This window comes from Lycium barbarum, chromosome 1 (genome assembly GCF_019175385.1).
Source record: "Lycium barbarum isolate Lr01 chromosome 1, ASM1917538v2, whole genome shotgun sequence".
NCBI lineage: Eukaryota > Viridiplantae > Streptophyta > Magnoliopsida > Solanales > Solanaceae > Lycium > Lycium barbarum.
The window spans coordinates 149,793,583-149,806,496 of record NC_083337.1 but is presented as its reverse complement, the minus strand read 5'-3'; the positions used below and the strand labels follow the sequence as shown (position 1 = coordinate 149,806,496).

At 34.1% G+C, this 12,914-nt stretch overlaps 2 protein-coding genes across 2 annotated transcripts; both read right to left on the bottom strand.

Moving 5' to 3' along the window:
• Positions 1 to 295: 295 nt before the first annotated feature.
• On the bottom strand, positions 296 to 5,603 carry LOC132643690 (probable protein phosphatase 2C 42). The gene is made up of 4 exons (XM_060360208.1): positions 4,926 to 5,603; positions 2,939 to 3,309; positions 2,126 to 2,362; positions 296 to 940 (listed from the first exon to the last, which is right to left on the bottom strand). The coding sequence occupies exons 1-4, from the start codon at positions 5,230 to 5,232 to the stop codon at positions 728 to 730; spliced, it is 1,128 nt and encodes a 375-aa protein (XP_060216191.1). The 5' UTR covers positions 5,233 to 5,603; the 3' UTR covers positions 296 to 727.
• Positions 5,604 to 10,535: 4,932 nt separating this feature from the next.
• On the bottom strand, positions 10,536 to 11,239 carry LOC132615429 (protein VACUOLELESS GAMETOPHYTES-like). The gene has a single exon (XM_060330064.1). The coding sequence runs from the start codon at positions 11,228 to 11,230 to the stop codon at positions 10,685 to 10,687; it is 546 nt and encodes a 181-aa protein (XP_060186047.1). The 5' UTR covers positions 11,231 to 11,239; the 3' UTR covers positions 10,536 to 10,684.
• Positions 11,240 to 12,914: the final 1,675 nt, after the last annotated feature.

Here is a 12,914-nt window from a genome sequence, read left to right as displayed (position 1 = left end):
TAATAAGGAAAATGAATGTACACAAAATTAGATGAGGTTCTCCAGTATAACAAAAAACTGGAAGTAGAAGCACCGAAAAAGGGGTACATGTAGTGAAGGAGTTCGGTTCACCTTGCAAGACAGGAAAATGACCCCGACATTCTCCAAGTTGTTGAAATCAACGGTTTACGTGTAGCCTCCATTGCCATTTTAAACAATTGAAACCATAGTCTCTATGTTATTTGAAGAATATGATTTCTGCAAGAAAGAACTAGCCATATACACAAAATCTGAGGAGAAAATACTGAGATTAAATTCAAGCCAGATCGTCTGGTCAAATAGATGTTATTTAAACTTCAGAAGCTGTTTTTCTTTTTGTACTCAGGGACCTGCCAACTGAATAATAAGAACGCAGCAACATCCCTTTTGAGGCGACAATGTTACAAGAAATTAACAAAATACTCCAGAATACAGCAGCAAAAACTAGTGTACAAAATAAATTAATAATGAAACAAGGCTGTTACACAGAGGCTGACTCTATCCAAAACTTTGAATTAGCATTCTTCTTGAACTCCATCTACAAAGCTTGAGAAATTCAAATTATAAACCTCTTCAAAAGAAAAAAATCACTCTCATACAGCGCAATTGCTTCACTGATGCTGCTCCTGAAGCCGCATTTCAAGGAAAATTTTGGTGTTGTGCCAGAACCTCAAACACTGGTCAAAAATACTCGATTCCCCTTCAAGAATCAGTGTTCTAGAGCGCTACGTATAGAAAGTGTTGGATCTTGCACAACGCCTCTATATATCTGGTCATGGTTTAAGAATAAAATAATTACAGTTATATCGTCATGAAAATGACGTCGGACCTTCTTGTCAATGTTTCGAAGATCCGAATATCGCATCTCTCTTTTTTTGGCAGCTTCATGGAGAGCAGCCTTGACAAGCCTCTTTGCACTTCCCTATATTTGCAAGAAAGATATTATCATGAGAAAGTGAGAAGATGTGTTTTTCATATTCAAGAATGTGTATCAGAATAAGTAAAAAGGGGCAAGGGAGTTTAAACCATCTCTTTGAAAGAGTCAAAATGTCCAATATGTGTTTACACACACATTAACAAAGAGGAGGAAAGGAAAAGGGGGGAGTCGAGGGACAAGATCTAATAACTTTAAATTCATTAAGAAGCAGAATAACTGACCTATTACAGAAAATAATCACAAAATCAAATTGCATAGAATAAAAGTGAACTGTGGAATAGAAATAGGACAAGCCTTTGGTCATTTCGCATAGTAGAGACCCACCACAGAGACAGGTTTGGACAATTCCTGTTAGTAGGGACAACACCTGTCATGACTCATGACAAGCCTTCTGTCATCGCAGAGAGGCATTGTCCAAACAAGTGTCATTTGGAAGGTCTGAGCATTTTATTTTACAGACATCACCGAAGAGGCATTGTCCCTACATACAGGAAATGAAAGAGATCACAAGGAGAACAGAACTTGGAAGGGAAAGTATCTTCTCACCCGAAAATCTGAACATAAAGGAAAAATTCTTTGGTGTTAACGAGATTGACTTTTTCAATAAATTATGACGAACAAATGAGAATATTCAGGGTAGACATAATGGAAAGAGATTAGGCAAGTCATCTACAAGTTGCTGAAATTCTAATGGGGACTGCCAGAGAGCTTGAAACCTAAAAGAAGAGTAACGCCTAAAGATATGATTCAGGAATCATCAGGGTGATCATAGGACGTGCACTTATGCTGGTATGAACAAGCACTCATGGAGTATATGAGGAAGTTGACTCTTGGATGATCTAATTTAGTACACTGGATGTATAAAGCTGTGTGATTAAAGTAGCATATATATCTCTTTGGTTTTAGTAGTGGTTTGCCTTTACTGTAAGAAGAAATAAAGAATATAGTGTTCCCCCTTAGATAGATGGTTAAGCTATATAGTTCATATAGACTTCTCCCTACTTAATAGTTACTAAAAAGTATCTTTCAATTATCAATAAAGAAAAACCATTTATGTATACCTTCAAAATTAAGCATATATTTGAAGTCATAACATGCCATGAAAAGATATTAAGCCTAATTGAACTCAATATGCAGGAAAGTTATAATGTTTTGGTGCATAGAACTTACTTTACGAGGATGACTCTTCACAATTTCAACGGCCTTTTCATTGCTCAAGTGCTCCCATAGACCATCAGAAGCAAATATGAGAAAGGAGTCATCTGGATGTAGAGGATGTTTTAAAATTGATGGAGTAGCCAACAGGATAGGCATATTAAGGGGTTCAGGAACTCTGAATTTTCCATTTATTGGTTCCCTGCAAAACTTTGTGTGTTTAAGATAAACATCACCTATAGACCTTGAGACCTGCAGTGAATTTAGGACACCCATTATTAAGACATACGTTAATGAATTCTAATATCCATGAAAAGCAACAATTGTACAACAACAATTCCAAAGCATGACATACATGCACAAACTGATCAACCATAGACTAATAACGTTCTCAGCTAATAAAACCTCTTTATTCTACAGATAAAATTATTAAATCCATGAAACAGTAGATATATCGAGAGGCATATCAATTTTTCTATGAAACATGAGTCATCTTGAAAGTTAAAATCTGTTTTTCTGTACAAAATTCAGTTTACTTCAGTTCATTATTACACCATATGGCCATCCATAACATGGTAGTTCTCCAGCAAAAAGAAGGCTGAGGGAAGCTCAATTATATACTGTAAGTTTCCATAGCAATAACATCATTCATATCAAAGTCATTTGTTTCATGACTTGGTTGAAAATCTGCTATTAAGATGCTGATACACATCAAAGCTTCTATGCATATCCTTTAAACTAACCAAGTATAGGAATATGGGAAATGCAGGGAGAACTTGAAAGGTTTTTTCATAATTTTATAACAAGAAAGTATTCTTGGGACTTTACCTGAATTATTCCTTTTACCCTCCAAACACCATGTCTAAGAACAACAATTTGAGGATCGTTCGGATGTAAGTCTTTTAGCTCCCACCTAACAGACTCAATGTTGGCATTATGCTCCGTTGATAGCTGTATGGCAGCAATTTCCCCAGTGTTTCCAACCTTCTTTCCAAGGACTACTCGAGAGTCGCCAAGATTTGCTACAAAGAGTGTTTGCTGATATATAGCTCCAACCAGGCAGCATGCCCCCACTGTCGCCATCTGTGGTCGAGAACTCCAATTTTCCGAAACAAGAGAAGTAAACCCTCTCTCTGTCTCAAGAAAGGCCCTTTGAATTGTCTCCTCTGTTACGGCACCATTTCCTTCAGCTGATATTGCTGCATTAAGAATAAAATCCATGAAACGACTACAAAGCTTTCTTTTTCTAATGGTCAAAATTTAATACATATCCTTGCCCCCCAGGGCTTTGGTCTAGTACTAAGAATGCAACATGTTAGAATATAGACAAAATTGTTGTTTCCAAAAGACCAGGAATGAGTCGGATTGTCACGCCTTCTACTCCCTCCACTTTAATTTGTATGATGGTGTTTAACCAGGCACAGTGTTTAAGATATTGATTTTGACTTAGATTTTACATTAGTGGTAGTGAAAGAAAATTAATAAACTAATGGTTGAAAAGTTAGTTTGATAGAAAAACCTCGTATTAAAGTCTGGAATTTGAATTGTATACGGATTTGTATCTCGGGTGTAGTGAAAGTTGGACATAAATATTATAGTGTCAAACATTTTGGGACGTTTCAAAATAAAAAGAGCGTCATACAAATTGAAACAAATGGAATAAAGAAATCTGGCCCGTCAAACCACATATTGTCTTTTGAATAGAAGTTTTCCTGGAAAATACCAACCTAACCAGTGAGATTAAGCTTTGCCGTCCATTCATGGGGGACTGGGCTGAAGTGAAGAGCTATATCTTCCTTACATGAGTTAATTAGTACATATTTTCAGTAATAGGCAATGTGAATTATATGAATGAATCTTAAAGACTATTCAGTTTTAGAATTCAAGAAATAGCTCTGCATTCTAGTATAAAATAATTATAGATTTTAGGAGCTTTTTTCATTCTAGTCTCTTAACTTACGCAATTAAACCCAAAATGACCTTGACTAAAAAGAGCAAAGGGGTTCAAGGAAAGGCATATACACCCCCTATTCATTGTAAAACCTGCAGAGAAGGTACCGTTAAAGTTAGAATGTTTGTAATAAAGATTCTCAAGAGTAGATCTTTTCCAATTGCACGATGCACCTGCACCAGACATTACGGAGCTTCCGCATCTCTATGATTATCCCCAGAAACAAATTATTTAGTACAGTACTAGAATGAAATGGACCCGAATAAAGTGGAAGAATACAAAAGATTCATATAACCGAGCAAGTGCCCTTGGTTAAGTTCCTTAAGATTAGCTGCGGATTTTGCTGGACTATAGTCCTCCGCTCTACCAACTGAGCTAAGGTCAGGAAGTTCCTTTTGTCCTATAGGTTCATTTAAAGGTTAGTGCTTCAACTCAATAAGCAAGGAGGCCCTTCACACTAAAGCTCAAACATTCACTTTTCTAGTTAGAGACCATCGTCTTGGGGCTAAAGCGGAATCCACTCCACTCCCCTCCCTGTAACTTCAACTAAATAGACTTATAGCCTTGCCTCATTCTTGAAGCTACACCATAATCAACCTTCTCTACTTCCAAAGATGTCGCTAGATTTGGGTATCAGTTAAAGCCTAACTCTTTTTTCTGCCTTGGTCTAGCCTCCTTTCGTAAAGTTCGGAACCATAGAAGCTTTCATGGCTCCTTTCTGAAAAGTCAACCTATCCCAACTAATTTAGGAATGAGACACAGTTGATTGACTAAAGTTTCTCTATATAGCAAATTTAACATTTTTTTACTAATAAAACAGACAAAAACTGGAAATTACACATTAACTAAGCAAAAAGGAAGAACCTTGGAAATGACGAAATAAGTGATCACAAACATAACGAGCTGTGTCAGGGCCACCATGACCATCATAGACTCCAACAAATGTTCCAAATGGACCTGACTCTATCTGACTCTGATCCTCTAATACCTGATTGGCTTGCACAATTGCCATGGAGAATTCCCCACTTCCATAGTTACCAATATCATGAAACCACAACAACCCATCTTTCCCAAATCCACCATCAGAACTACTTTCACCACTACCCCTAGTTTCACTCCTTTCACCACCACTGCATTCTCTGTAACTCAAACATCTTGGAAGGAAATTCATCAAATCAAGATTCAAGAATCCCACATGGAGCTAACCCCAAGTCAAGAAAAATTCAAGAATCCTAGTTCAAACTTCCCAATTTAGAAACTACAACCACATAAAGCTAACCCCAAGTCAAGAAAACCTCAAGAATCCTAGTACAAACTTCCCAATTTAGAAACTACAACCTCAATTATATTTTCTTGATGAAGCAATACTGTTTTACTTGGAAGACAGTTACACATAGATATACATGTATGTATGTATATATATATATATGTGTGTGTGTGTGTGGGATTGGAGTTTGAGGGGCAGAGGGAGGTGGGAGGTGTTGGTTGGAAGAGGAACACAAAATAGAATGCCAAATTCTTATTTTGTCGGCTCCTATTGAAAATGTCTGTATTTTTATACGTATGTATTATCATACTCTTGTCATAACGCTCTACGTGCCGTCTACACAAATAAAACCAACCTATATATAAGTAGCATATTTCTAGAGTAGCATATTTTAGAAACAAATTCAGAATCTCTATCTTAAAATTAAGTTTAATTAAAGTAAAATAAATTTTATACTCCCTCCATCCATTTTTACTTGTCCTCTATACTAAAAATAGTTATCCATTTTTACTTGTTCAGTTTGGAGAATTAAGGAATAATTTATTGTTTCATACTTGTTTTACCCTTACTATTAATTATTGATTTAAAAACTTCAATGAATTGTTAGTGTCTGCACAATGTTTAAATTATGTTTGATTGATTTCAATTATTAAATAACTTAGTAATAATAAGGGGTGATATAGTAAAACTGTCATTCTATTTATGGCTCCTAAGGAATGTGTCAAGTCAATATAAGACAAGTAAAAATGGACGGAGGGGGTTAAGAAATTAAAGAGATACTATATAAAATAAGGATAAATTTGATATTTCACTGTGTTGAAAAATACCAAATCCCATGTTCTGTGTCAGTCCAATGAAACATCTAAACAGGTTTAACAAGCTTTAATTAGGTGCGCAGCAGTATGTACTGCTCGAATTAATTTGATAATCTAATAAACTTGAATATATACAGATTGAAGAAGGAAAATAAGAAGGATATAAATACATTAGGGGGGTATTTTTGGATGAAAGGAACCATTTTATAACCATTTGAAGTTACCATATTTGTTCCAAAAAAAAAATGGAATAAGGAATGAGGTAACCTATATCTTATACAAAATCAGTTACATAAAGGATTACTTGTTCAATTCTTTCTGACCTTCATTCACGACATCCCTTGTTTATCTAGAAAGAAAGGGAAAAAAAACCGGTAAACTGTCCAAACACGATGCAATGTTATTAGATTTTAGCTGAAGGCTTTGTCTCAACTATTTCGAGGCAAATCAAATCCAGAAGGAAAAAACGTAACAAAAAACATTTGGGTCACATTGTCAATCAGCAGAATCAGAAAACAAGTATAACAAAACATAATTGATTAACTCCACCACCACTTGGTCTCTACTTCTCAAAACAGAAACAGGAATTATGTCGTCGACCATGATGTTTTTTTGTGTCACTAGTGTCAATATCAGACAGTTGGTTTTTCCGTGGGCACTTTTCTTTCTTTCTTGTGCAGATTGGATGTTACAACTAATTTGGGCTTGTAATCTATGAGACATTAATCTGAGCATCCTTGGTCATTGCAGACAATATCGTACCAAATGGGGTGAAATTATCTTATTTGTACAAATAATATTTAAATAATACGTATATACATTATCACGATGCTACTTGAAATATTAGTAGTATAAAGTAAATGATTATTTGGGACCAGAGGCAAATCAAAGTGGCGAAATTGTTATAGTATCAGATTCAAATCACTTAAAAATCAATCTATATCTATATATAATATAAAGTTAGGTATAAATAAGGTGATATGACACCTCTCTATCGCCACCAAATGCATTATCTTTTTTGCTCCTTTTTTTGAATTTTTCTCTATTTTACCTTTATTTTCCGAATAATCAAATATTGCATCAAATGTTGTTATGTATATGCTTAATGCTTATCACACTGAAACATTTCATTAAATTACATTTTAAAAGTGCTCTTAACTAACCTGTAAACGAGTGATGTAAATGACCTATACGTGGGTGGTTAATTTACTTCCCTTCCACTATGTAGGTTATACTTATACATATTCCAAATTAAACGTGCTTTAATAACCTGTAAAAGGGTGGTTCCATCTTCTATGTAGGTCCCTACATATTCCAAGCAACCATATTATAAATAGAGGCTAAGGATGAATTAGTTGTTTCTACAACCTTGTAAGCATTTGCGGCATTTTGCGTTTTCTGTTTATGCCATTATTTACGCTTAGCTTTGCAAGGATGATTACAAGATGGTATCTGTTCTTTTTGTTTTCTCAATTCATAACAATTTTTCCTTCTCAACAATTTTTATTTTCTTGATCTTAATTCAATTATCTTCCTTAATTTCTGTTTTCTAACCGTTTGACGTTTCATATGGCGTTAGTAATAGACGACAGTATTGTAAATTTTCAGGTGAAGGTGTTGTTTGACGCAAATACTCCCTCCTCCCCAATTTATTTGGTGATAGTCGGATTTCGAGAATTAAACGAGTTTATCTTTGACCGTATTTTCTTGAATGCCTTTTAAATTATAAATTATTGTGAGTTTGAGTATCTTTTACGTAGTTTTTAAATATGTAAATTTTATTTCAAAAATTTTAAGATTCTATGTCCGAATTTATTGTCACGCTTAAGAATTTTGATTTTAAAAGTTAGAATTATGACACATAAATTGAAGCAGTGAAAGTACTATTTTGAATGATGAGTATAAAAGGCTTAAGAAGCTTATCTAAATTTTGAATATTCATCTAAAAATCAAGTTACATAAGGTATATGTTTTTACCACGTGTTTTACTCCACAGGGCAATATATCCATAGTTGGTCTAACGTTTATTTTGACTTGTAATTTTGCTAGGGAAATAAGGGAAAACGAGTATTGAGACAAGTTGTTCAGTTAAGAGAGAAAAGTTATTTCATCAAGAATGATTCATTGCGCGGCTTTTATGGACCTCTACGAGAAAATTCACTTGAATATAGATTCCTATTTTCTATTATTAGCACATTAGCAGTAACATTTCTAATCCTTTCAAATTAACGTTCATAGTCCAGTTGATACAACGTATTTTGGCATTTTCTTAAAGTTAAAGATTTCTTTTATGCTCGAAATTCGAATATTGTACATATATCTATTTTAAATGAGGCTTGCAAGCAACTGCTATTGTACATATATCTGAATGAGTACTTGAATTGGAGTTAATTTAAAATTGAATTAAAAAACGTTCATAGTCCAGTTGGAGCGAGGCATTTATCGTTTTGTTGAAGGTTAAAGATTTTTCTGCACTCGAAATTCAAATATTGTACATATACATTTTTTAAATTAAGCCCACGCAACTGATATTAGACATATATTTATAAAAATGCTCACACATATATCTATAATTGAGCATTTGAATTGAAGTTTATTTATCAACCAAATATTTGAAATTGTAGCACACAAATTGTAGGTTCTTGTATGTGGAGTTGTGGATGTATGCTTTACTTGGCCAAAAAAAAAAACAAATCTGAAATTTGACGACATGAGTGAATATAACCAACAATAAGTTCGTTGTTTAGTTTTTTTTATGCTTTTAGTTTTGTTAGTTTTTATTTGTGTTTCTTTTATTTGAATTTTAAAATTAGTTATCTTTAGTAGAAAATCTAGTAATAAATAAATACAGTTCATCGAAACTCCAACTCCAATAAAAATATCATCTTTTTCATTTAATCAATGTCCTAAAATTAAAATTGATCCATTTTATCTCAACTAAATTAATACAATTATTATTTTTAAAATTATTAATATTTTATAACCGCGCAAAGCGCGGACATTTTCACTAGTTATAATAATAAATCGGCACTGCTTCAATCCCTATGGCGCCACTAGCAAGCCTTAGCATTGAGATTTAGACGCACATCACCATTTCAAATCATCTTCTCAATCTTTTGAGACAACTTCACGTTGCTTTCTTCTCTTAAGTCTTCTTTGATTGAATGGGGATGAAGGAAGAAATACTATATCGTCCTGATGCTGGGTACTCGTATTGGCGCTCCGACTGATTTGGATTTGCATCTTGTAAGTTCTTTAAAAGGAAGCGTTCCTTATTAGAATTTTTTTTTCATATTAAGCTCGAATCTAAAACCTCTCATGATTAAGAGTGTAATTATCATATTAATCCTACTACAATTGTTTTTGGTGTTTTTGTGTGAGTTCCCAACTACAAGATTTACAATGCCCATTAAGTTTAGTTAAGCCATTACCTCTAAAATCACACTTTTCACATATTGAACAACTTGATGAATCTATAGCAAATTTTAATATAGCCCTTATATAAGTAATACAAGTTCTGCCCCCCCCCCCCCCCCCCCCCCCCAAAAAAAAGTAATAGAGTACAAGTTATTTGTAAGAGTAGAACTGTAAAATTAACCATGCAAGTTATTTAAGTGGTGTTTATTTGATCAAAGTAGGTGAAAAAGTTGTTTCGGAAATCCTTTTTCGGTTTTTGTAACCAAAACGCCAAATTAAAGAAGAGGAAAAACTAAAACGCTATTAGGAAAAAAAAAAAAAAAAACAATTTTACTTCCGGGCTTTTTCTTATAAGTTAACTCTAGCTAGACACATCATTCAATGAAACAAAGGGTTGGTGTTGATCTAATAATCATTCCCTTCTTGAAAAATATTACTAAATTTTATTTTCATATTATTGGAATTCATAACAATGAATTAATTGAGTACACAGGAATCAGGATGTGGCAAAACGCAAAAGTTAATCGACGTACCATTCCAACTTATACTTAACTTGGCAAAATAAAAAGTTTTAAGTAACTCTACTCAGAAATTTGTCACAAGAGTAAGTTAATTTTTTCAGTTGAGGTAATGCCAGTGCACGTGGAATGATAATTAATCTTTGTTAGTAATACTTAACACAATAAAGATAAAGTATATTTTCTTTCCGTTAAAAAAATATGTAAAACAAAGAGAAAACAGATTTACTTAATAAACACACAGCTTATTAATTACTTTACTGAATATTATAGCTGATGAGTGCCGACTTTTTTCTTCTTTTTTGTTATCAATCATACTATCACATTAGATATACGCATGGTGACTATTGAAGACAACCTATGCCTCATCACAGGGCCACCAATTCTACTAAGCACACACCTATATATATATATATATATATATATATATATATATATATATATATATATATATATATATATTCCATAGCTGCTAGTGCTAGAAACCTTATTTTAATTAAAGTCACACATGAGGATTTTGCAGACATGCATATTAACCCCCAAATATGAGTCCTATATTTTCGAGCACTGGATCAGCCACACACACATCCATATACTTAATTTCTTCTACTTAATTTTAAGCATATTAAGCCTCTCTTTAATCCAAGAAGGGCCAACTTTAGCACCCTTAGCACATTTGATATGTGCAATATAGCCAGTATCCTTGCTATAATACAACCAACCTTCCTTAGACACCCTCTTGTTACAAACGTCGCATCGCGCGATCCAAGGCATAGTATTGTTACTGTCTCCAACAGGAAACGAGTAATAAAGTCGAAGAGTGTCCTTCGATGTATCAGCCCTCTTCGCGAGTTTGTATAAGGTGGCACAAGTGACATGAAGGTCAAAATCGCAGAGTTCACAGGAGTACATAAAACTTGTTCGTATGTCTTCACAACAAGCATCACAGGTCTTCCCACAATGCTTGTAGTAGGACGGGTATCGAAGTGTCAGAGGATGTGCTGGGTGTGCATCGTGCTGGATCTTTTGAGGAAGATCGAAGCACGATGCATGCAGATAAAATTGACAGCTTTGACAACCATAAGCCGAGCCAACAAGTTGCAGGCCACAGGTCGACCCTGCAGTTGGTTTCGGAGTATTGTTGGATGTCATACTTTGTTCAAGGCATGTGGATGGCTAAAGTGCTTTATCTGCATGTAGTGGTGAGTCAGCCCTTCGTCATCAGTATCTGAAGAGTCCACAACAGGGCGACGATTAGGGTTAAGAGTTAGTTGGGGACGACCAGTACCAGCACCTGGCTTGAGGTTGAGCATCATTATTAGAAGCTGTGAAATATCATTCACGGGAAGTCGAGCAACAGCATGGTTATGCTTATACCACTGATGATGAGCGTGTCCTTCATCTTCGCTTTCTGAAGAATCTACAACAAAGCGACGACGATTATGGCTGGAACTAGCACTTGGCTTGGATAGATCGAGAATCATGCTTGGAAATCCCGCTGGACTAATATTGTCATCATCGTCGTCTCTTAAGGATGACGCACACTTCACTTTCTTCATTTTTTCTTTTCTAGTGTTTGTGTATATGTAGGGGGGTAATATTGTTTACTTTTGCGTGGATTTCCTCCGGTCGATGTTATTAGATTATTTATAGAGGTTCCCCTAAGAGGAAATTATCAAAGCGCTAGCCATAGGATTCGCGCTTAAATTGGACGCACAGAATCAATTAGTTCTGATGAGAACACTCGATCCGTCAGATTTTTACTTTTACTACTATTAATAATAAGAGGCTAGAGCACACAACTTTTCAACGACATGTGTGCTTGCCCATCAAAGGGTAATTTCGGAATTGTGTGATTTTCCTGCCTTCTGAATATTGTATCTAACTGCTCTATTAGGTGTACTCTTTTCATAATTGGACATAAAAATCAGCCCATATTTTGCTTTAACCTTTTTACCCGATGAAAAAGCTGCACCTCAGTTTAACTTCCTATGCTATGGGACCCATCTGTTTTTCCAATTTACACGGCTCTTTGGTTCCTTACATTTTTTTCAACACCAGTGGACCTACCTCTTTATTTTGGATAGACAAATTCCATTTCTCTTTACTGTGTGTTACTTTACTACTATTGATATACTGCTTATTAATTATTTCCGTTAATATATATTACTTCTATACTATTAACTTGTTCATTTTAGTGGCAAATCAATTTTTTTTTATTTAAGTCATTCAATTTTTCATCTGAATTCCTTCAAATGTTAATTACGTACTCCATTAATAATATTTTATTTACAAAACTTTTTATAGATGAAATAAGGAACTCAAAGTCTGTGTGATTGTTGTTTGTTCTTATACCAATGTTAATAATATTTATCCACGGTTAATTTTACGCTTAATGAAATGATTTATTACCATATAAATATATAACTTTCAAAGTGTTTCAATTACTCTGAAACAAAGAAATATACTATAACATAAATTATTGAATCCGTGCTTTCAAAACTTTTAGCTTTTCACCAGTGATTTTCAAGAAACATTGTAAAATATGTAGATTTTTTTTTTTAATTACATAGGGATAAAATTATATATTGGACGCTGTCACGAGATCCAGTATCTAGTAATTTAATAGTATGTCATTGCGTGCACGTCGTTTATCTTATTCTTACCATATTATATATGCTTATTTGAAACAGTTAGTATCACTTTTTCTGTTGGTTACCATATTCTGCTTATATAAAATAGTTACCTGTTACTTAGTATATCGTATGTGTAAAGAAAATTATACATTGACTGTGCCTAAAATTTGAATTCATATGAATTTCAATGCTATACACTT